At 35.0% G+C, this 21,907-nt stretch overlaps 3 protein-coding genes across 3 annotated transcripts; all 3 read right to left on the bottom strand.

The window, feature by feature from the left end:
* Positions 1-1,757: 1,757 nt before the first annotated feature.
* On the bottom strand, positions 1,758-7,516 carry LOC110713918 (probable methyltransferase PMT13). Its single transcript, XM_021892363.1, has 7 exons — positions 6,792-7,516; positions 5,579-5,782; positions 5,277-5,487; positions 4,921-5,182; positions 4,314-4,688; positions 3,383-3,478; positions 1,758-2,235 (listed from the first exon to the last, which is right to left on the bottom strand). The coding sequence occupies exons 1-7, from the start codon at positions 7,224-7,226 to the stop codon at positions 2,022-2,024; spliced, it is 1,797 nt and encodes a 598-aa protein (XP_021748055.1). The 5' UTR covers positions 7,227-7,516; the 3' UTR covers positions 1,758-2,021.
* A 1,572-nt stretch (positions 7,517-9,088) lies between these two features.
* On the bottom strand, positions 9,089-14,977 carry LOC110713945 (COP9 signalosome complex subunit 1-like). Its single transcript, XM_021892396.1, has 6 exons — positions 14,430-14,977; positions 12,390-12,710; positions 11,706-11,822; positions 11,529-11,614; positions 9,747-9,981; positions 9,089-9,630 (listed from the first exon to the last, which is right to left on the bottom strand). The coding sequence occupies exons 1-6, from the start codon at positions 14,823-14,825 to the stop codon at positions 9,454-9,456; spliced, it is 1,332 nt and encodes a 443-aa protein (XP_021748088.1). The 5' UTR covers positions 14,826-14,977; the 3' UTR covers positions 9,089-9,453.
* A 653-nt stretch (positions 14,978-15,630) lies between these two features.
* Positions 15,631-21,514, bottom strand: LOC110714126 (probable methyltransferase PMT16). Its single transcript, XM_021892598.1, has 6 exons — positions 20,261-21,514; positions 17,850-18,060; positions 17,236-17,533; positions 16,711-17,103; positions 16,432-16,509; positions 15,631-16,332 (listed from the first exon to the last, which is right to left on the bottom strand). The coding sequence occupies exons 1-6, from the start codon at positions 20,933-20,935 to the stop codon at positions 16,101-16,103; spliced, it is 1,887 nt and encodes a 628-aa protein (XP_021748290.1). The 5' UTR covers positions 20,936-21,514; the 3' UTR covers positions 15,631-16,100.
* Between the last annotated feature and the right edge of the window lie 393 nt (positions 21,515-21,907).

Here is a 21,907-nt window from a genome sequence, read left to right as displayed (position 1 = left end):
AAAATTCAAAGTCTTGATGATTACCATGCATTAAAATTGATGATCATGCATTAAAATTAGGGAGATATCTTAATATCAAGGAAAATGTTCCATGACAAGCGGGTATTTGTCCCTGCAACCAGGGTGCTCTAAACTTGTGTTGTACTCGTTTTTTATTTTTATTTTATTTTTTATTTTTATTTTTGGTGAGACAATTGTCCAATCTTTCCTTTTTTTGGGTTCTTTTTAAGAAAGAAGAATTAAATAAACTATTTGTCCATTGAAAATAACACTGATTAGAGATGTCTCAAGCAGTGCATTAATTCAGATTTCACAATAAATGGCAGAAATCAATCTGTTTCGATTATTTTTCATGACAAGTCCTTGCCAAAAATTGAGTTAACAATAAATACAATAAATTAAAATAAAAATTCATAAGAAGTTGACTGCTTGTTTGTTTGTTTCTACGTCGAGTTGAATGATATAGACCCTTTCCAAGTCAAGAATTTTGAATGAGTATAAATTTTGAGGAAATTCACAAAAATTGAGAATTGATTAGGAATACTAGTTAAGAATAAAGATATTATTGACTCTTTTATTTCAATATATAACCATGAAAATTAACAATAATGTTAAACAGTTCATTCGATATCAGATATACATACATTCAGACAGCACGTAATCAAGATTTTCATATAACATGTAAGCGTCTTATGCATGTTACTATGCCGGAAATTGGCTCAACTTGTACCATTCAACAAACTTTGATTGTGCTAGCAAACCTAAGATGTGTAACATTGAAGGGCAATCTCAATCTAAAGAACTTAATTATCAAAATATCGGCGAGTATAGAATCAATTTAGGACAATTCAATTCATATCAAACCATAGCGATGTATATATAAGAGAAGAACAAAGGCATGTTAGATTGTAGTAGGAACATCCCATTAGATTAGCTAAGTTTATCCCAAACCAGTCACATGGTATATATCAAAATTCAAAATGATAGGGGATAGGATAGACCACGACTTGGCTTTGTAGTAACAAGAGGTTTGGAGTAGTGGTTCATAAATTTGACATAAAATTACCTGAAAATGATGAATGAACTCATTTTTAGGGACATGAAAATTTACTACGAATGGTCCCATTTGAGACATGGAGGCTTGGAGAATGAAATCGAAGCGATAACGATGTTGACGCTTGTAAATGAACTTCATTTAGATTGTTCAAACACATACCTTTTGAGAAAGACTTGACTACTCTTTCGGAGTGGATTTATTCTAAGACCGTTTTGATTTTTTTTCTTCTTCTTTCTAAGTACTCTTTATTCAACTTTTCAATGTTGACTTATTCATTATATACATTATACTCCGTATATTGGTATGTAAAGAGGAGACTCTGACTAGGTCGAAACCCTGTACGGATCAACCCAATCTAAGTTAGCGGAGTCTTTGAAAGGGGATGACGAGAAGGGGAACCAAATTGCCCTACTTCAAAATATCATTCGGACTTAATTGGGAGTACATCATTTTGTCTAAATAAGCCTAATTAGTATTCACACTTCTTCTAAACAACAGATCTCCATACATTAATGTTAAATTTGAGTATAAATGTAGAATTATTACTCAAATGTAACATTAAATTTCTTAAAGGGTATAATTACTATATGTACAAACTTGAACCATTTTTTCCAAGATCATAATTTTACAAGTTTAATTAACACAAAGTGTGGAAGTATTATATAATGTCTAAAATAATCGATCAAAAGAGACCAGCGTATGAACACAGAGGTAACAATTTTCTCCAGTATAATGGGACTATATATCTTCCTTCAATTATAATCCTACATAACACTAACTAAACAGAGAAAAAAAAAAAAGAATTTAGGGAGAAATGCGAAAATGTTTAGTAGTCAGGTTGGCTGGATGCACTTTTGTGCATAGATATGTAAGTTTGCCATAAGATAGATAGATATAAATACATAATAAACAGAAAATTCTCAAAAAAAATGATACACTACAGGGACTAGTTGCTATATCTGTGTCAATGATCTGCCTTCCACAAGCTTTTGATGGCCACGAGAATTCTCTCCCTCCCGCTTGAATCAGGCTCCTTTTCATGGATGCTGGTAGTCCATTTCATTGCATGAGCAATGCGGTTTACTTTGTCGATGACTTCTGGAGAGTCCCTTACCACCACCGTTCCCTCTGGACGTAATATACGATCCATCTCTACCATCACATCCACTAGGTGACATCTGCAACAGGTCAATGGCAAAAGACGAATTGTCAGCTTCCTAAAAGTTTTGATAAACAAGGTATCCTTTTCCTCTGTGTAAACATAGGAACACATAACAAGCCAAATTCCATATTATTGCTTCTAGAGGACAACAGACCACTTTATATCACATGAAGCAATGTAAAATCAACCATATGTATATTGAAAACAAACATTAGAAATTTCTTTCATCTGTGTAAACAGAGGAACACAACAAGCCAAATTAGAGATCAATCACTGTTTTTGACTACTGAAGTCAATTTTAGAAGGCCAACCCATCATAGGTTCAGCAATAAATTCAAGATTTGAGTTAGAATTTTCTAAAATATCTTTAAAATTCTCTTGTGCAGATTAGTGAAATTAGTTGACATAAACATCTTCCAACAATAGCCTACTAAGATCACATCAACCAGTCATGACTAGAACTTATAAACAATGTAAGAAAATACCTTTTTTTTTCCCCGCCAATCTATCATCCATGTTTTCAAAATTCTGGGACCTCTCAAATAAAATTACAAAATCTGTATTATATTCTTTTCGTCCCGTCAACATTGAGATAGGGCATGAAGATTAAGAGAGAGGAAGGTGTAGAGTAAAGGTGGTAAGAGTACAGTGCTGTTCAGGATAGGAGCACCATCTAAAAACCCTCTCACTAGCTCTCCTAGCAGAATTGCAGGACCCTCAGAGTCTAACAAAATAGTGTAAATAGTCTGACCAGGATTTTCATTAGTCGAAGTGTTTGACAAGGTCCAAGTTTAATAGGAATAAATTCAGGAGAAATACTATAAAGTCCACAAATGAATAATTCAGTAAGCACATATTATATCCACTGACAGCAACCCAATTAGCAATTTAACATAAATACAATTCTACAATTCAGATCTTAAGTATATTCTTCATGCCCAGAAAATCTTGGATGAATGTTCAAACAATAATAGTCAATTCAATTAGAAAGAATGTGCAGAGAAACAAAAAGGGAATCAAATATGTTTCATGAAGCATTGAAGGTTATGTAAACCATGATGACCTTTAAAACGAACAACACATCAACAGCATGAAATTCATGAATAAGTTGAAAATGAAATGGATGAAAAACCACAAGAGTACAAAGCATCCAATGACCCTACCTTTGCTTGCCTGATGCTGAATCTTTTAATAGTGACTCAATACCAGATACATGGAGAAAATCATAAGTTCGAGGATAAGTTGAGAAAGGCTCACACCTGTTTTTCATTAGACAAAAGTATATCAGTTCAAAAGGTCCAAAGAGGTGTACAAGGATTTTACTGGATAAAAGAAGCATTATTGCATAAACAAGGATCATCCTTGCTAAATTTAATGCATGGACAGATTTTGTACAAATGAGTGCATTAAAAAAAAAAGCTTCTGCTAATTGGCCAGCAATCAAATAAGTTGAGGAATACAATCTTGACAACTTTCTACAAACAAGATATGACCAATTTGCAAAATATTTGCATTGGAAAACCACCTTAAGGAAGTAGTCTTTAAGCATCCGGCAGCTCAAGAGTTATAGTGAACCTTAAAACAAGTCCAAGTACTTACATAATCTGCATTTTATGTCTAATAAGTAGATAAGTCTTAATAATGTGCCTTTACTCCCTTACTTAAGCATGGCTTTGCACCATTAATCAACCTAAATGGTTTAACTTAGACGTAATTTTTGCATTATTTAGATTCTAGAAAAATCAAGTGATGGTCTAAAATTCTATAATTCATGTTCGAAACCTTTTCAGGAAGGTAGGATGAGTTACTGGGTGAGCTTCTGCAATTTTCCAGAGCATCAATGCTAATTAGGGGGGAAATTCTACTGAAAATATCTAAAATCAAGGGTTCCTGTTACTAACTATAATGTCAAAGCCATATAGCATCTTTTGCAAATAAGGAATCTATACCAAGTTTCATCATTCATCTGTCTTTCCCTTTTCATTTTAGCAATCACCGCCAACTTTCTAGTCATGGGAAGTCAACTCATACATCTAGTTAAAAGGCAACAGAACTTATAATGCATTACATCATAAATATGCCACAAAGACTCACCAATCATGATATACTCCAATAAGACCTCTGTCATATATCACATCTAGTGTTGAAGGTTTATGTGGAGGCACTACATTCATTACCCACACAGGGTCAGATACGAGAGCTGCCGCAAATCCACCAAAGAATGCATTCATATCCATCACGTTGCGTACAGCTGAAGACCCTAGCTTCAAGTTTAAGGAATTTTTGTAATAAGAAACCCTCCTTGCCCACCTCCTAGCATCAGCTTCAAATACATCTAAGCCATTTTTAATTTGAGTAACACGGGTAGGAGCTTTTGTCAGCCTCTTTGGCCATTTGGGTATGGCCCCAACACTGATATCACCTTTAATAGAAGACATTCTGCTCACACATTTTTTCAGTTTGAAGTACCTGCAGAAAGGCCACGTGCATCAGAATCACTTTTTTTTCCAGAAGAAAAGACTACCTGAAGGTCTGTGAAGACAGAAAAAAAGTACGCCACTCAAGGATGGATGAATGGATCCCAACAAGGTTTTCTTTTCATTCTAGTTTTTGTCACTGCTTAATGCTTATCATAGTAAAAAGAAGTATCTATTTTCAGTCATGAACTCCAAAATTTAACACATTGCCTTCGTCAAATTACCATGCATAACTTGGAGCATCAGATTCCTCGCACATACCAATCCCAAAATCATTTTGATTAGGGAGGCATGCATCTCCTGTAGGCTTCTTCCAGATGACTGTGTTCCCATCAACAGCAATAAGCTCATAACACAATGACCTAGCCACTGCCTGAAGATCAGCCCATTCCTTGTCTTGTTTGGCCCACTGCACAGGAGGGCCAGAGACTACAAAATAACCCCCTGGGCGAAGTAAGCGATCCACTTCAATGAAGTAAGATGCGTCTACAAACCAAGTCAACCACATTAGATCAGTTGGTTGCTGAAAGGAAAAACAGGGGCGTATATAGACTTAGGTGACATGTTACATAGAACTCACTGTATGCAGTAAATGGGATCAAACATCTCGAACAGTGCACCAAGTCAAATGAGAAGGCAGGAAATGGTAGTCTACGTGTCCCAAGCATGGCAACAAAAGCTGGTAGTCCTCTTTCTAAAGCAAATTGAATTTGAGATTTATGTGAATCTCTGGGAGCAAAAGAGAGAGCCATAATGTTTTCTGACAGAAGGTAGCCCCCAAAGCTAGCAACCTGTAAGAAAGAAAGAGCTGCTTAATCTTAAACATACCTACAAAAGTACCCGTATTTTATCGAAAGAATGAATCAATCAAAAGCATCGTACCCCGCAGCCCATGTCAAGAGCTGTCCTCAAGGATCCGCCAGAAATGGGAATATACTGCTTAAGCTTCTCTATATATTGTACTGCTCCATCAGGAAACATTGTTCCCCCACCAGGAAAGATAAAGTATTCACCTTCTCTCTTCATCCATCCCTGATGGCCTTTCCTATCAGCAATCTTGTTGTAAGGCATATTTGAGTGCCAAATCTGCAAAACAACAATACAATAAATAATACTAGAAAATCACCTGCAAACATGCATATGAGTAAAGAAGAGTCCAAACATCAATAGCACTAGTTTCATCACATGTTCAACTACCACTTACATCTACTTACCATTTGTCCACATTATTTTCACCAAGGATCCTCAAAAAAACCTCTCTACTAGTTTATAAATTAACTACAATTGGACTTCAAGAGATCCATCATACCAGGTTGACATCAACTCATCATCATGATTGTAGTGACAACCAGCGACTATGCAACAACACCTCTATGCATTACATCAATTCACTGCATTGTATCAACCAGGCACCCATGTAACGTGCGATACTCCGATCAAATTTGCCTACCCATATCCTTATGATCTAGAAAGTATGGCTCAGTAACCAATGACTTTACACTAACAACTCCCCCATAACTCTCAATCTAGCAGTCATTGTATCAGTGAGAATGTAGTCGAAGTCGAAGGCTCTGCAGGGGTTCCCCAATCTTGGATCCTGGGAAAAAGGATCAAGTTGGACCTTGCGAACAACTTGATGCACTGTCTACCTTAGAGGCAAAAGGAAGGGAAATCCATGGACCGACCTCATCATTTCTACCCGTAGTAACTACAAGATCACCCCAAGGATGCCATGGAGTTTCACTCATTTCTTATAAATCCGGTAATTAAGATGTTTTCACATTCTCTTAATCTCTCATAACTAACAATACCCTACGATTTCACTAAAGATCCTATGTAATCAGTTAGTCTATTCCAAAAACCCCCCAAATCATTCAATTCAAATGAGGGTATCTTACAATATCCAATCATAAACAATTTGATCACCATTATTCACCAATAATTACTAAATCAAAACCAAATCCATAAACAACACATTACAAAAACCCCATCTTTATACAACAAAACAAAATCAGTTCAACAATATTATAAAACCAAATCATCCCAAAACATAAACAAATCAAAAACAAAAATTGGGAGGAGAGAGAAAATGAACCTTATGCAAACTTTGAGGCCAATGAACAGGAACTCTGTAACCCTCAGGAGGAGGGATCAAACAAAGCGGAGAATCTTCAGGCAACGGGCAATGACGTTCTCTGTAAAAATTCATCTCTCTACTCAACTGACTATTTCTCTTAGGATCTTCACAAGGCATATAATCGACAAACTCAGCCGGACAAGTATCGATGATGTGGCCACCACCGGAGGATGTCTCCTCCAAGGAGACAATAAGCTTCTTACGTTGTCGGGGATCGGAAGCGGAGGCTCGAAGCAGCGTTTGCCGACCAGAAGCAGCGAGGGAATCGCCGAGAGGGGTGAAGATGAGGAGGAAGAAGAGGATGACGATTCCGAAGAAGAAGGCGGTGACTAAGTCTAGAAGTTTCCATTGTTTAGCAGGTTTTTTGGAGGAGGGTAGATTTAGATGACCCATAATTGAAATGGGGGTGGATTGATTGAGCTAGATCTGGGGAAATTGAGGATTAATTGGGCATAATGAGGGGATTTAGGGTTTATGAGATTTGGGGGAAAATTGAAGTGTGAAAATGGCGGAGAAAGTGGGGGATTAGCAGTGGTGAGATGCAGTGAGTGTGAAGAGTGGAGAGGAGAGAGAAAGAGAAAATGAGAGAGAACTGATGATATTGGCGGCAGCTTATTCCTGGTAACCGGTTTTTTCTTTTCTTTTCGAATCTTTTTTATTTTAGAAAGGATAAAATTAATAATAATAATTAAAAAAAAAAAAAAAGCTCCATAAATAATTGTTGTTTTTTTTTTTAAAAAAAAAAAACTAAGATCTTGTTAAAAAAAAAAAAAATTACATTTAAAAAAAACAGATGTCTTAAAAAAATATAGTTTTTTTTTTTCATAATTTAAAGAAATGCTTCATCTTGAACTATAAAGCAATACAAGTATATAGATTCACTAAAATATTGATAGGTAATACATAACTTTCAATTAAGACTTAATAATCAAGCATTTGAGCAACTTGACAAATTTTTTTCATCAAAAAAAATACTTGAAAATATTTTAATTTAACCTATGAAATTTAAAATAACCTATGAAAATCTTGGTGAGCTTATGTTGGATCCGATCCATTTAATTACTACTCAAACAATATAATCTCGCGAAGCATGCGCAAAATACATCAAAAATGACTATGCTTTCTTGTCAAAACCCATGTCAAAATGTCATATAAAGATGGCTAAATTAAGAGTAGAATAGACCTATTTACATACGAAGTAATTGTATCGAAATTACTCCAAAAAAAAAAAATGTATCGAAAACGATATCATGTTCATATAAATTCATTTAAGTACCAAGTACCTCTTGGGACTTGGGGTAACATGTCCATGCTTCACAATGTACATGCACCATGCACCAACATTGCACACAAATAAAGTGATGGGCTGGACCTAAGGAAGACGGGAGGTATGTGGAGTCTGTAGTGTAATGATGCATTACATAAAGAACAAGTATAACATAGTACATCATCACAAAGTCATCAATGGATACACCTCTCTAATAGGGATGGCAACGGGTCGGATTTGGACCGGTTTCGGATGAACCCGGATTCAGATTCGTTTTTGTATATAGGATCCAGATCCGACCCGGATCCGTCGGGTCTAGAAAATGAAGACCCGAATCCGGATCCGTCGGGTCCAACGGATCCGGGTCCAAAACGGGTCCAATATATTTTGCCTAATTTTTTGCAATATATGTAATGTTCGGGTCAAAAAATTTATTTCAAACTTACGTTGTTGGTTATTAAGTTCAACCCCAAATTAACCAACTTATACACTCATATTTTGAACTAAAATTATAAACAACAAAAAAAATACGATGTTACATATGAACTAGTGAAAAAACAACGATGATGTATATAATATGAGCATCCAAAATTCATCTATTGAAAGGGTTAATCTTTATCATTACTAAATTATCAACATTTTTAATAAAGAAACAAACAATTTTAGTTTTTTTAAATAGGAAAAATAAAAAAACGGGTCCACAGATCCGGATCCGGGTCTAGGGCCCAGACCCAGATCCAGATCCGTTTTTGTCAGCAGGACCCGGATCCGACCGGATCCGTCGGGTCCAAAATTTGAAGACCCAGATTCGTGAAAAAGGGATCTGGATCCACGGATCCGGGTCGGGTCCAGATCCATTGCCATCCCTACTCTCTAATGACCATTTTCAGATCTTTTTTTTCCTCGCAAATTTCGGATGGGGATGTGCAACACCTACCAATCAAACTAAGAGCCAAGGCAATGGCAACTCCCATCAAGTGCTACGAAGTATCTATTAAGACAGTTTTTCTCATTTATATAATCCAACGGACAGTTCAAAACAGATAGTGTATAGTGGGCGAAGTGGCTGCCACGAAATCAATCAAAGATAGCAAAAGAAATGATCTCCATGAATAAGCACTTCTATTTCCATAATAATATCATCCTACTGATCTCGGAAACAGAAGGGTGGGTGCCAGCAAATATCTAAACTTCGCCTACTAAATTTTAAGTGTACAAGTATGCACAAAATGAGCAAAATAAGAACTGTGCAAAGCAGAAACATCTCAACTCAATTGTTGAATACCCTTCAAAAATGCTTCTGTATTCCATACTTCTTCATTAACGGCCCCAGAAATGTTGAAAAACGCTAGATCATATCTTTCTTGTCTGCCTCAAATTAAATTCATGCTTAATTATATTTGCTCTGAGCAACATTGCCTTAACGTCCCGATCAAATTCAGTGCCTGTCTGTAGTACACGTTGGAAAGTAGCATTTCTCTGGTCTGCATGACGTGCATACAAGATTTTGTTATGGGAGTCAATCCTAGCCTGCATAGAGCATTAACAAGATCAATACCAATCATCATAAGTAATGTAAACTAGGCAGCTTATAAAATATGAATGCTCGAGTTTTAAAACTTTCCACGTAAACTCTCAGTCCTAACCTGTATTTGGTTGCTTGTAATCAAAGCCTCAAGCTCCTTCTGTAAGCCTGACACACTTGTCTTGAAAGCATTTGCCATCATGTTCAGATCCACAGACACAAAAGGAAGTGTATATTGAATGAGCGCTTTGTGACGAATATCTTGGTATAAAGTCTCAACATGGTCATGTAAATGAATGTCAAGCAAAAGATTGGCTTTGAGATTTCCCAAATAGTCGAGGCAAGATGCATAACGGCTGGGACAATAAGCATATTAGGTTATCAACAATTTCAACATTATTGAATCACAAAATGAGGTTAGAAAAGCTTAGCCATGAAATTCAGGGTAACCAGTAAGACGCTAATTAAAACTACATATCTGGATTCTAGAGCTTCTCAACTGAAATTGTGATTTGCATTCATCTTTAAAAAAAAAATTACATACCCCACCCAACCCTTAAAAAAAATACTATGCTTTTTAATCAGTATTTCTCACAACAGACCAGAACAATGAGTAACAACATAATTCCCGCGAGGGTGAGATAACCCCAAAACACGATATCAACAAAAAATTCCAGCACAAACTGAACACTACCTGTTGATATCAAATTATCAATATGTACCATTGTTCAAGTACTAGCATATTGTAAAAGAGATGAAAATAATAATCCTATACTGTCCGACCAAATACCACAAGATAAAAGCCAGCTCACTCAGGCAGGCCAAAGGCTGCATGCTTTGGTGTGTAGTTGTGTGTGGAGGAGTAGAATGCATCATATTTCAATCCTTATCAAAACAAATTAAATCACCACACACACCCATTCAACAACTAAGATAATAAATGACCAATTGAATGATAGCCCGAAGAAGCAACAGATGAATGAGGAAGAAGAACATTCCACAGTAATAATAAAGAGAATAAAAGGGGCTTATTATATATATATATATATATATATATATATATATATATATATATATATATATATATATATATATATATATATATATATATATATATATATATATATATCTACCCTGCCATCCTTTAGCAACCAGAACATTATGAACTATTCCCACATTTTAAGCCCATCATCTTCTATTCCCTACCAAGCTACACTTTAGTTCTCCCTAACTTGCACAAGTACTGTTTCAAGGCATGCACCACTTATTCCACCCAAAATTCAATCATCTCTCATTGCAAACTGCCGAGCTTTTCTGTTACAATTACCAATGTCAACAACCCTCATGGCAGCTCATTCTCAATCTTGGCCCACAAGAATTGGAGTAGAGATCAACGTTACCGGGACCCAGATTCAAGTGCCGATTACAAACCACCTTGAGGACAAGGTGGAACTTTAGGGGGCCGGTAATGTAATAGACCAACTTTAGGGGGTAATTAAGTAAAAGACAAATTTAATTAAGAAGAAGAGAAGGAAAGAAAGCAATCAGCTTTTAGTATGTTTTATTATGGTTTTTCCATTTTCGTTTAGTAGTCACATGTAAGCTTTAAGGTCAACCTTGACCATTAGTATACGTAAGTTAGTATGTGTAACATAGAAGGTAGGCAGAAATTGAGTGAACCTCTTGAGAGACTTGTAGCCTCAAGCTACTAGAGAGATTTGTAGCCTAAAGCTACTGAGAGATTCATAACCTCAAGTTATGACTATCCTTATGTAATCCAACCTTTAATCAATCAAATGTTTAAGCTTTTAGCCTTAATTAAATACTAATTATGCTTAATTAAATCAGTAGAATTCAGTCTATAACAATGTATATATATTTTTTTATTTTTTTTTTCAATTACCTTGAGTAGAAATCATTGATTAGCTCTCTAATCTCTGGAACCAATTCCAAAAAATTTCTGTAGTTGAGGTTGTCAATAACTTTATTCTGCAAAATACCAATTATAAAAAGTAACACTTTAATATAGTAGCAAACATGAAATCATGAATTATCAGAAAGACAGATGTTCAGTACATGCCTTGAGTTCAGTTCGATCAAATGTAGCAAGTGCACAGAGTCCACCATAGGTTGCAACATCTTGTGGTGCAATCACTTCAGAATAATTATTACCCAACTCAGGACCAACTTCTAAGAACTGCAGAAACATCAGCACGTCAATCTAGAGAACTTGCTAAGCAAGCAGCAAAGTTTTGCCAAATATGCATGATCAGACCTAAAATTCCATGTGTGCAAATAGCAATCAGAATGTCAGACAAGGTTGACAAAACCAAATGCAGGAAGAAGAACATTACAACTTGATATAAACATTACAGATCTGCTTTAGAATGAACAAACTTCAGAAAGAAATGAAGAGAGATGAATTATGCAATATAATAATGATTCATAACAAAACTTCAACATTGACCATTTTTTCTTGGCACACCACAGATTTACATACTAGCGCACTAAACCTCTCAGATGTATTCCTTGTCTTAACATGAGATTCCTCAGATTTAGGCACTTCTAATCCATCCATAAGCACAATTTTTATAACCAAGAATAGCTAAACTAGATCTTTCCATGTGACTGTTTGAATACCCTAACTACATCCCTCCTAAATCCAGAGTGATGGAAGGCAGAGGTTTAAATAAATAAGCAGTACTGCAATAGAACTTTCAAAACCAATTGCTCCCTTTTAATAAAGAGACTAGAGTAAACAAACCTTGCGGGCAGCAAGTTTGTATTTTTTAGCCTCTAAGTGAGCCAATCCAGCTGCGCAACGAAGTTTTGCAATAGTGACAGGGTCTAGAGCCTCTGGTGTCTGTTCTGCTTTGCTTATATAGCTGGTAACATGTGAAAACTGACCCATCTCAATACTAACAAGAATCGCATTTAAACACATGGTGATAATATGTTTTGCAGTGGTGCAATAATCACGAGTGCGAACATAACTCTTGAAGGCATCCCCAAACTGTCCATGAGCATAATAGAAATCGCCAAAATCATTGTATCCCATCCTAATGCTTTCTTTAATCAAATTTGTCTGCACAAACAAAGGCTATAGAATTAGCATAAGCGCCAAAAGGAAGAAACAAATTAACTAGCCAGTAATAAGATAAAGATCTCATTAATAAAAGAAGTGCACCTGGAGAACTAAAATCAGTTTTGTACAAGAATTAAAAATCTAAATGCAAGTCAACAGGATAACCAATACAACAAAATAATTGTATCAAACAAAACAAATCATTGTTTCAAGCTGTCCTAGTATATAAAGTTATAAACTTCATCCAGATTTTTTATAAAGTTCGAAGCTATAAACACCGATCAATCAAAGCCTTAATCCCATAAGTGGGGTCGGCTACATGAGCCAAATATAATTGTTCCATACAGTCATCCACAAAAATCTTCCTCCTCCATCCTTTATGATCAAATGTCTCATGCTCCTTTGTCATAAAAAAAAAAAGGTCTCAGGCTCATGCAAATCCATATATATCATATCCTTCCTAACTCCTTCCAACCAAGTCATTTTCGGTCTCTCTCTCCCTCGTTTAACCCCTCCAAAGTCCCACTCTTCCACTCTTCGTATCGGGTGCACCCTTTGATTTTTGTCTTACACGCCCAAACCAACATAGGCGATTTTCCCTTTGCCACAACCACTTTGTGACAGGCATTGAAGACAAACTAAGGGAAAACCATGAACGTTGGTTTGGGCATGTAAGGCGGAGACTGGAAGGTGCATTAACAAATGAAAAAGCATAAGAAAATCTTAGATCTCCATTGATTCACAAACTTACAGAAGCCAAAATATAAAGAAGACAAAAATACAAAAAATACTAATAGTTACTTATTAGAAAAGGTATAACACAAGGGCTCAAAACTGATCCACATAATTAATAACATCTTATTAGATTCAGATTAATTGACTAGTTGAGATTTCACCCTTCACAAAAGCCCATAAAAAATGGACAGATGGAACTAGATAGAGGACACGGCACACACTCATTTCTCCAACCTCCACCATCCCACCAGCAATAAAACCCTACTTTATCACATCCTCTTCAAAAAGCTTTATGGAATCAGTAAGCCCATTACTAATTAAAGAGCTAAATTGTGAACCTCCTCAAATCAAACCAGCAACTACTAGCAACTGGAATAAAACAAAAACTAATTATCAACGAAACTAAAAGAAAAAGACGCAACTACAAGTTCAACAAAATAATAAAAATCCAACTTCATAACCACAATCAAACCTCCTTTGACACAAGTATTGCACAGGAAAAACCTAAGGTCCACAAATACCAAAGCTCCACAGACTATAGATCTATAGCCCTAACCCAAGGGCTGCTTTTCTCGCAATTGCTTGTAATTACAAAGTCTCGTTATCCTATCATCCAGAAGCATTTTTCCAATCCCTCCTTGAGATATAAGTAATAGGTTACTTCTATGTAATTCTAAACTTTGTACACCCTGACCAACCACAAAGCATACCACCATACCAACTAAGAAACCGCAACAACCACCCTAAGTCCCTCACTACCGAGGTCCCGGGAATCGAATTACAACCATTACTTCATCATTACAACCTCACACAGTCACACATTAACTTCTAAGCACACTACACACTCTCTCCAAACCCAAAATTCCCAATCACACAAATTTATAATTCAACATTCCAAATACATAAACCTAATCAGTAATCATAACATATTCATCAATCAAAAATTCAATTCACAATTCCAAAACAAAAAACACATAATCATACCCTATAAGCATTGAGTTCATTATCAAGCTTCTCCTTCCTCTGCTCAGCACGACGCTCAACAGCCTCAATCCAAGAAGAATCGTAGCCATAATTAGGCCCTAATCGATTATCAATCCTCTGCGCCGCTTCCTTGAACAACTGAGTATCCTCACCCTTTTTGATTTCATCATACGCCATTCTTAGGGCTTCGAGTTGCATCGAAGGGTTAGTATCGCATCGATCAGCGATGAATAATAGCCGCATGATCTTCGTCCTACCAGAGTAGAGAAAAGCGTAGGCTTCAACGTCGAGTTGTTCTCCGCTGCTTATGATTGGTTTGTGAGGCTGCTTATCGTCACCGTTGGCGTAGATCTCGTCCATCATCTGACCTGAACTCGTTTCTTCGTCGTTCTCCATTGATGAATTTGGGGATTTTCTGGGATGAGAAAAACCCTAGCGATCAATTTGGGGGTGAGGATGAGAGAGAAAGGGGTTTTAGCGAAAATTGAGTTTCTGTGTTCTTATTTTTCTCTTTCTATTTTGTTTACAGAAAGTGTGGAGTTCTACTTCTAGTCTTCTACTTGGAATAATTGAGGAGAAACACGGTGCGTTCTTTGGGCCGGAGTAGAAAGGTTACACCACGTCAGACTTCCAACCTTTTCGAGTCAAGTTGATACAAAATCCGTCAAAAATTAACCTATCTCAACCTAATTTAAAAATAACCCAATTTAGATTTAGACTTACGTAATAATTTAGTACGACTCAAACCTAAACTAGATTTGATCTAACAAGACTTGACCTGATTCATCCTAATTAGCTGTATTGACACCTAATCTTGTGACAAGCTATAATCCAATACGAAGTATAGATTGAATATTGAAATTAGCCTAATAAATTATCAAAATTTAAAACAAATCCAAATCGTCTGAAGTTTATTTGTATAAAAATTATAACCGGAATTACAAGGAATTTATAAAAGTTAAAGAGTATCATTATTATTATCATTATCTATGATGAAATGTAACTAGTTAAATTAATGGACTCTTGAAAAATTATCTTAATCAATTGTCATTTTATAATATTAAGGATAGGTGATGTTGAGACAATTTATCTTATGAAGGAAGCCCATACATGGAAAATTTTTATTACAAGAAGCATTTTCTACTTATAGCAAAGAAATTGAGGGAACTTATAGTCAAAAACTCTCTTCGAAATTGTCAATGACAAATAATAGATAGCTCATGAACAAATTCATTCTTGTCAAGACATCCAAGAGATAATATATCATTTTAAAGAAAATTCTAATAGTTTGACATTTCCATACACATGAGATGATCACAGAAATGTTTTACCTGTGATTTTTTTAACTCTATAAATCAATCAATTACAACAATAATAAAAGAATTAGATATACTATATGTTTATCGTCTATAAATTTCAACTAAAATAGACCGGGGGTAATGCTAGTGAGTATAATGGTAGTAGCATCTTCCTTTTCCTCCACCAATACTCACATTTCACCAAAGAAGTGGTGAGTCTTGACTCTTGAGAGAAGACGACCCAAAGACTTAAGTATGTTTCCGAAGAAAGGTTACTTCAAATGTTAAATAAAAAAGAGCTTACAAAAGAATCGATTGCCAAAATGAACAAAAAAAAGGGGTAAAAAACCTAAGATTTGGACCTTAATAATCTTTAAGAATCAGTTTGGGCAGGTGAAGGAGCTGTCCAATATTGTTTAACAGCAACCATGACCTTCTCTCTTTGCATTGGACCTTCCTCATGATCATATATTATGCTATCCCATTGCATTTCGTCGATGTTAGTTTTCACCTTCACTATAACATCAATGTCATCTCTGAATATTACACAACCTTCAGGCCGTAAAATCCTGTCCATCTCTAGTAGAATGTCTTCCATCTTACACCTACAGCATATTTTCGTGATCACGAAGTTTAATCAGCTACTTAAATCAGTTAATTTGAAGGCTAATTGGATCATTATAAAGGGAAAAAACATATATTACCTGCCATCGTAAAGGCTAAATACAGAATCAGCATGTAACAAATCATACGTTCTTGGATAAGTAGACATTGCCTCACACCTAGCAGAAATATTCGAAATAAAACCATTAATTAGTATTGAACTTTATGCAATTTTTGGAGTGTAAATCAAATATTTGTGTACATTTATATGTAGTTATTACTTGATTACTAGTATATAAGCAAGAGACAAAGTTTTTAGTTGTTGCAAGAAGTTTGAAGGAAAACTTTGTTACAAAAACCAACTATAATAATGGACTTACCAGCTTTGGTATGTACCAATAAGACCACGTTCGAAAACTACTCCAAGAGTATTAACCTTAGCCTCAACAGGGACAACATTCATCACCCAAACAGGGTCATTGACAAGGGCAGCTGCAAAGCCTCCTAATTTCGCGTTCATGTCAAGGAGATTGCGATACCTCCCTGAATCATTTAGTGCATTGTTCAAGGACTTGTAGTATGCTAGCCTCTCCTTCCAAATCGCGGTATCTTTTGTGAAAACATCAGGGGTTATACCCTCCAAGCTACCACTACTCACCCTTGGAGGAATTGATGTTAGTCTAGTTGGCCATTTCGCTCTTTCCCCTCCTGCTGTTTGAGTTATGTTAGAGACTGAAGGGAGTGGAGTTAGACAGTCCTCCATTTTTGTATACCTACAATAACCAATCAAATTGTATGAACTTTAGTAATACTCAAAAAAACTCGTGTGTAAATAAAATGAAACGGAGGGAGTATATGACTATAGGTAACAGGGTAGACTATAGGATAAAAGATTGTATACATACCATGCAAGATCAGGATTTTGAGCATTACAAAATCGCGGTTTCTTAAAAACCTTGCGGCTCTTCTTGCAGTGTTCATGATTAGAAGGCTTCTGCCATACTGCAATATCGCCTCTTTGCTTCAGTTTTTTCCAACAAAGGCTTTTAGCAACAGCTTCAATGGTGTTTTGTTCAGAGCTCAAATCTTCCTTGCTTCTATCCCAACCTTTCCAATGACCCTCCCAGTTGATGGGTGGCCCGGAAAGGATCCAGTAACCTCCAGGCCGTAGGATCCTGTCCACTTCAATCAAGTAAAGTCCGTCTGCTCGTTCAAAGCAAGTGACTAATTAGCTCGTGAATGTGTAGAATTCATGAAAACATGAACACTCAATAAACACATATACATTATAAACGTCAATTAGTAACAGAACTTGCTATGTGTCATGACACATATTGCAAGTTCTGTTAAATGAATACATTATTATAGACAAAAATCATATAATGTACTCCATCCGTAACAATAATTAATAATGTTATGGTATGAAAACATTAAAACAAACACGAATCACAATTATTTACAACCTCGATGTCTTATAATGCAGCTCATAAAAACAGAACACAATAAGATGTTAAGTTACCATATTGACCCCAAGGGATGAGACAGCGCGAACAATGAGCCATGTCAAAAGATCTCGAAGGGTAAGGAAGGCGGGTTGTAGCCATGATCCCTATCAATGCCGGTACAGCTCTCTCAAGGGCAAATTGAACCTGTGCATCATGTGTGTCTTTTGGTGCAAATGACACTGTTAGGATGTTGCGTGACAAAAGGTAAGCTCCAAAACTTGCAACCTTCAGATATATTACCCAAAAGTAATCCTCAATAAGTCATTATTCACAATTCGCACAATCTCCATATCTTTAATTACATACTATTTAAATATTATAAATCTTGTAACATATATGGGCAATTTTTTGTTAAATCACGTGAAAAAAAAAATAGAGGGAGTATAATAATTTGTAGCTGGACCATATGAGGTCAGGCTACTAACTACTCCTATGTGATTGTGGGATATATTTTGCTTCAATCTTCTCCCTTAATCAAAGCCATTAAACGACATTATAGTCTATACATCTTGTGAAGAGTTGTTACTTGTTAGCTAATATAAATGGTTAAATTCCAAGATTTGACAATAATTATAAGGAAGATATATTATAATATACATTATAATAATGTTCATCAATGTATATAAAAGACAATGTTAACAATTGATTAAAGTTATTAGCCGTAATTTTGTTGTAGTTATCATAATTTTCTAAGTTTATCTTTGATTTATAATTAAAAAGTGTACAAATGGCAAAATTTGTGAAGTTCGATTTACCCTATTACATGCACAAACAGAGGTGGAATCTTTACTTTGCTGACAAGTTATGGTCCCCTTACATATCTAACGCATGAAAGACAATGACAAACTTACAGATCTCTTTTTAAACATTCTAATTTATTAAGCTCTCATTTTCTTAGCAACATTATCTCTCTTTTTTTAATAACTTTCACATCTAATTAAGTGAAGGAGAAAGAACATTGTTTAAAGCATAAAATACATTATTATAATTAAATTTAGTAATGCCTTTCATGATTATGCTATACTTGTATGTATATATTTACAAAGCATTTTAGTTTATTTTCTTCTCATAATCACTTGATACTTGGTATGATTTAAAGTTGGACTCTGTTAGATAATTTATAATTACTCTGTTTGATAATACATTATATGTATTGTGATTATTGATTCAACAGATGGAGTACATTAAAATTATTAAAAGATCGATATTAACAATTTAATGGTATTTGTTATCATCCAATAATTTATCATCAATGAATATAAACTCAATAAAAGAGATCTAGGCTAGACAAGTCTTGGAGACTTGGACCATCCTTAAGATATTAATCATCTAAATTAATTGACATCCAGAAGGTCATTGTAAATTTGACAATTTGTAACTCAAAATGATTTTTTTTTTTTTTAAACGAACTCAAAATGATATTTCAAATATAATGACTTTATGAATATCAATTAGTTTAATTGGTTAAAATATAGACGATGGTACTAAAACTTTATACAAAGTATTAAAATTTGCCCGACATTATTTATCTTTTGTAATTCTATTTCTTAAATAAAAATAATACAGAGTAATTCTTCATTCAATAATGGCGATTTTTTTTTTGATTAATCAATTAAAAGTTTTTTTTTTTTTGAATGAATGAAAGTATAAGATTAATTATTATACTTGAAATGTTGCATTTATCAACTTTTGCCAGCAATTAATATTATTGTGATCTACCAAAAAGGAAACAGTACTATGAATCCTCTTATTTGCTGCATAAAATCATACTTACCATAATCTGAGCTGACCCCTCTTTCACCTACCTAAGAAAATCCAAAAAACTGATCGCCAAAAATCCCAAAAAATTAATTTCAAATCTCAAATTCCGGTTCATTCCCGGTTCAACTAAACCGATCAACTTTTTTACCCAAACACGTAACTCCATTATTCCATTGAAAAGTCAACCAAACTTCATGTATAGGCCTCCACGAATATCACACGTCAAAACTCAAAACCATAGAAAAAACATCATATTTAATATAAAGTCTTATAAATAATTGGATGGTTTTATAGAATTCAAACTTTAATTAGTTAGAAATTAAATTAGTCCGTAATAATTACTCTAAGCCTTAGCTTTATAAGTTTCAAGTACCAAATTAATTTAAGTAGTTGCTTAAATTAAATCCATTGCAAAAACAAGTTTAGTTCGATTTCTTATTTCATTTGTGTTATTGCGTGTTTATGATTACGGAGTTGTACTGTGTTTGGATATAAAAAAGTAGTACGAATTAAAACTAGTCAATATTGAATAAAGTTGATTTGTTTGTTTGTTATACTAATTTCTACCAAAGCATATCCTAAATATTCCTAACACCACATCTTCTAAAGAGTTAACACTATTCCACACAAAATGAACCGGCCGGTCTAAAAATGAAATACTTACCCCGCAACCGGTATCGATAGCGGTTCGAACCGATCCGTCGTCGAGGTTAATAACTCTTCCAATCTCATCAATATAAGCATCAGCACCACGAGGAAACATGGTACCACCACCAGGAAAAGTGAACCGGTCACCTTCGAACCGGACCCAATTTTGACCGGCTTTTTCGACGGTTAACCATTTATGAGGAACATTAGCGTACCATACCATGTCCCTACTTTCCGGCCATCGAAACGGCGTCGTATAACCATTAGGTGCAGGAATACGACACCGTAGAAACTCACTCTCTTCCAAGGGACAGTGACGTTCACGGTACACTAGGCGTTCCCGTGGGAATGGTAGGGAACGATCGACATCGTGACATGGAGTGTACTCGAATAAGTTAGGGTTGCATGGAGGGAAGTGAGGTACACGCGCTGGTGAAGGGATCTCATGGTGGGGTTTGAAGTCGAGGGGGATCAGTAGCGGATTGGTGGAGTTGGTGGTGGAGGTGAAACATGAGGTGGAGAGTTTTACGGGGAAAAGCGACGAAGGTGGGGTGGTAGGGTGGTAAGAGCCTAGGAGATATGAGAGTGTACAAAGGAGGAGAAGTGATAGTAAGTAATAAAGGTTTAATTTTTGGCTAAAAAAGAGGAAGAGTTTGTGTTTAAGGTGGTAGTAAGGGTGGTGGTGTGCCATAGTGTTGGAAGTGAGGGAGAAAATTAATGAAATGAAATTTATGGGGGGGATATTTATATATATGGAAGAGTATATGTTATTTTGTTGGTGGGTTTGACAAAATGAAAAGTGTGATTGTGCTATATTTTTTAATGAATTTTTTTTTCTTTTTAAAATACAGATAATGTAAGTATGTAATAATAGTATAATACCGTATATTTTACTTCGTATTAAAAGTCTTTTTTTGTAATGAAGAAATCTTACAAACGTTAAAAAATAATTTTCTTCAAAATACTACGTACTATCTATAAAAGGATTTATTTTTTGATAGGCTCCAGTGATGCAACATATAATCTGCTGCACAGTTGGTTAGATATTATGCACGAGACTTAATGTTAAAATAAAAAATGGAAATTACGAATTATTAAACTTTTAGGGGAGGTATATTTATCTGAGAAGGAAAAGAAGAGTGATTAAGAATTCAAGATTTGCAAGATTACAACGCGGCTTTTCCTATTATAGATGTGAGTATAAAATAATTTGTACCCGTAATTCTTATTTGGATTTAATTTATGACTTATTAATAATGTCTGGAGAATAATTTTTACTTTGGGTGATTAGTATAAATTAGCATTTGCTTAATATATATTTTTTTTTAAAAAAAAAATAATAATATCTCATTCTTAGATGTATGCTATCAGCATAAAGGATTTATGTTAAATAGCATGATTTACTTCCATATTAGACATGTTTTAATATAAAATAATGGTAATAAAATCCTCATAATCTTCAAATAATGGTAATAAAATCCTCATAATCTTTATACAAACCCAAATATGAAATATGTATTAAAAAAAAGCCCAATTCTCATGCTTAATTAAAGAACAATATATTTAATTACATGACGCTATTAGTTTTAATGCCCAATCTATCTATCTATCTATCTATATATTACACTAAAAGACAAGCGCCTCAATGTGAGGATGACAAATG

The sequence above is a fragment of the Chenopodium quinoa genome, unplaced genomic scaffold (genome assembly GCF_001683475.1).
Source record: "Chenopodium quinoa cultivar QQ74 unplaced genomic scaffold, ASM168347v1, whole genome shotgun sequence".
Lineage (NCBI taxonomy): Eukaryota > Viridiplantae > Streptophyta > Magnoliopsida > Caryophyllales > Amaranthaceae > Chenopodium > Chenopodium quinoa.
Note: the sequence above shows the minus strand (reverse complement) of the source record. Positions and strands in the feature narration are given on the sequence as shown.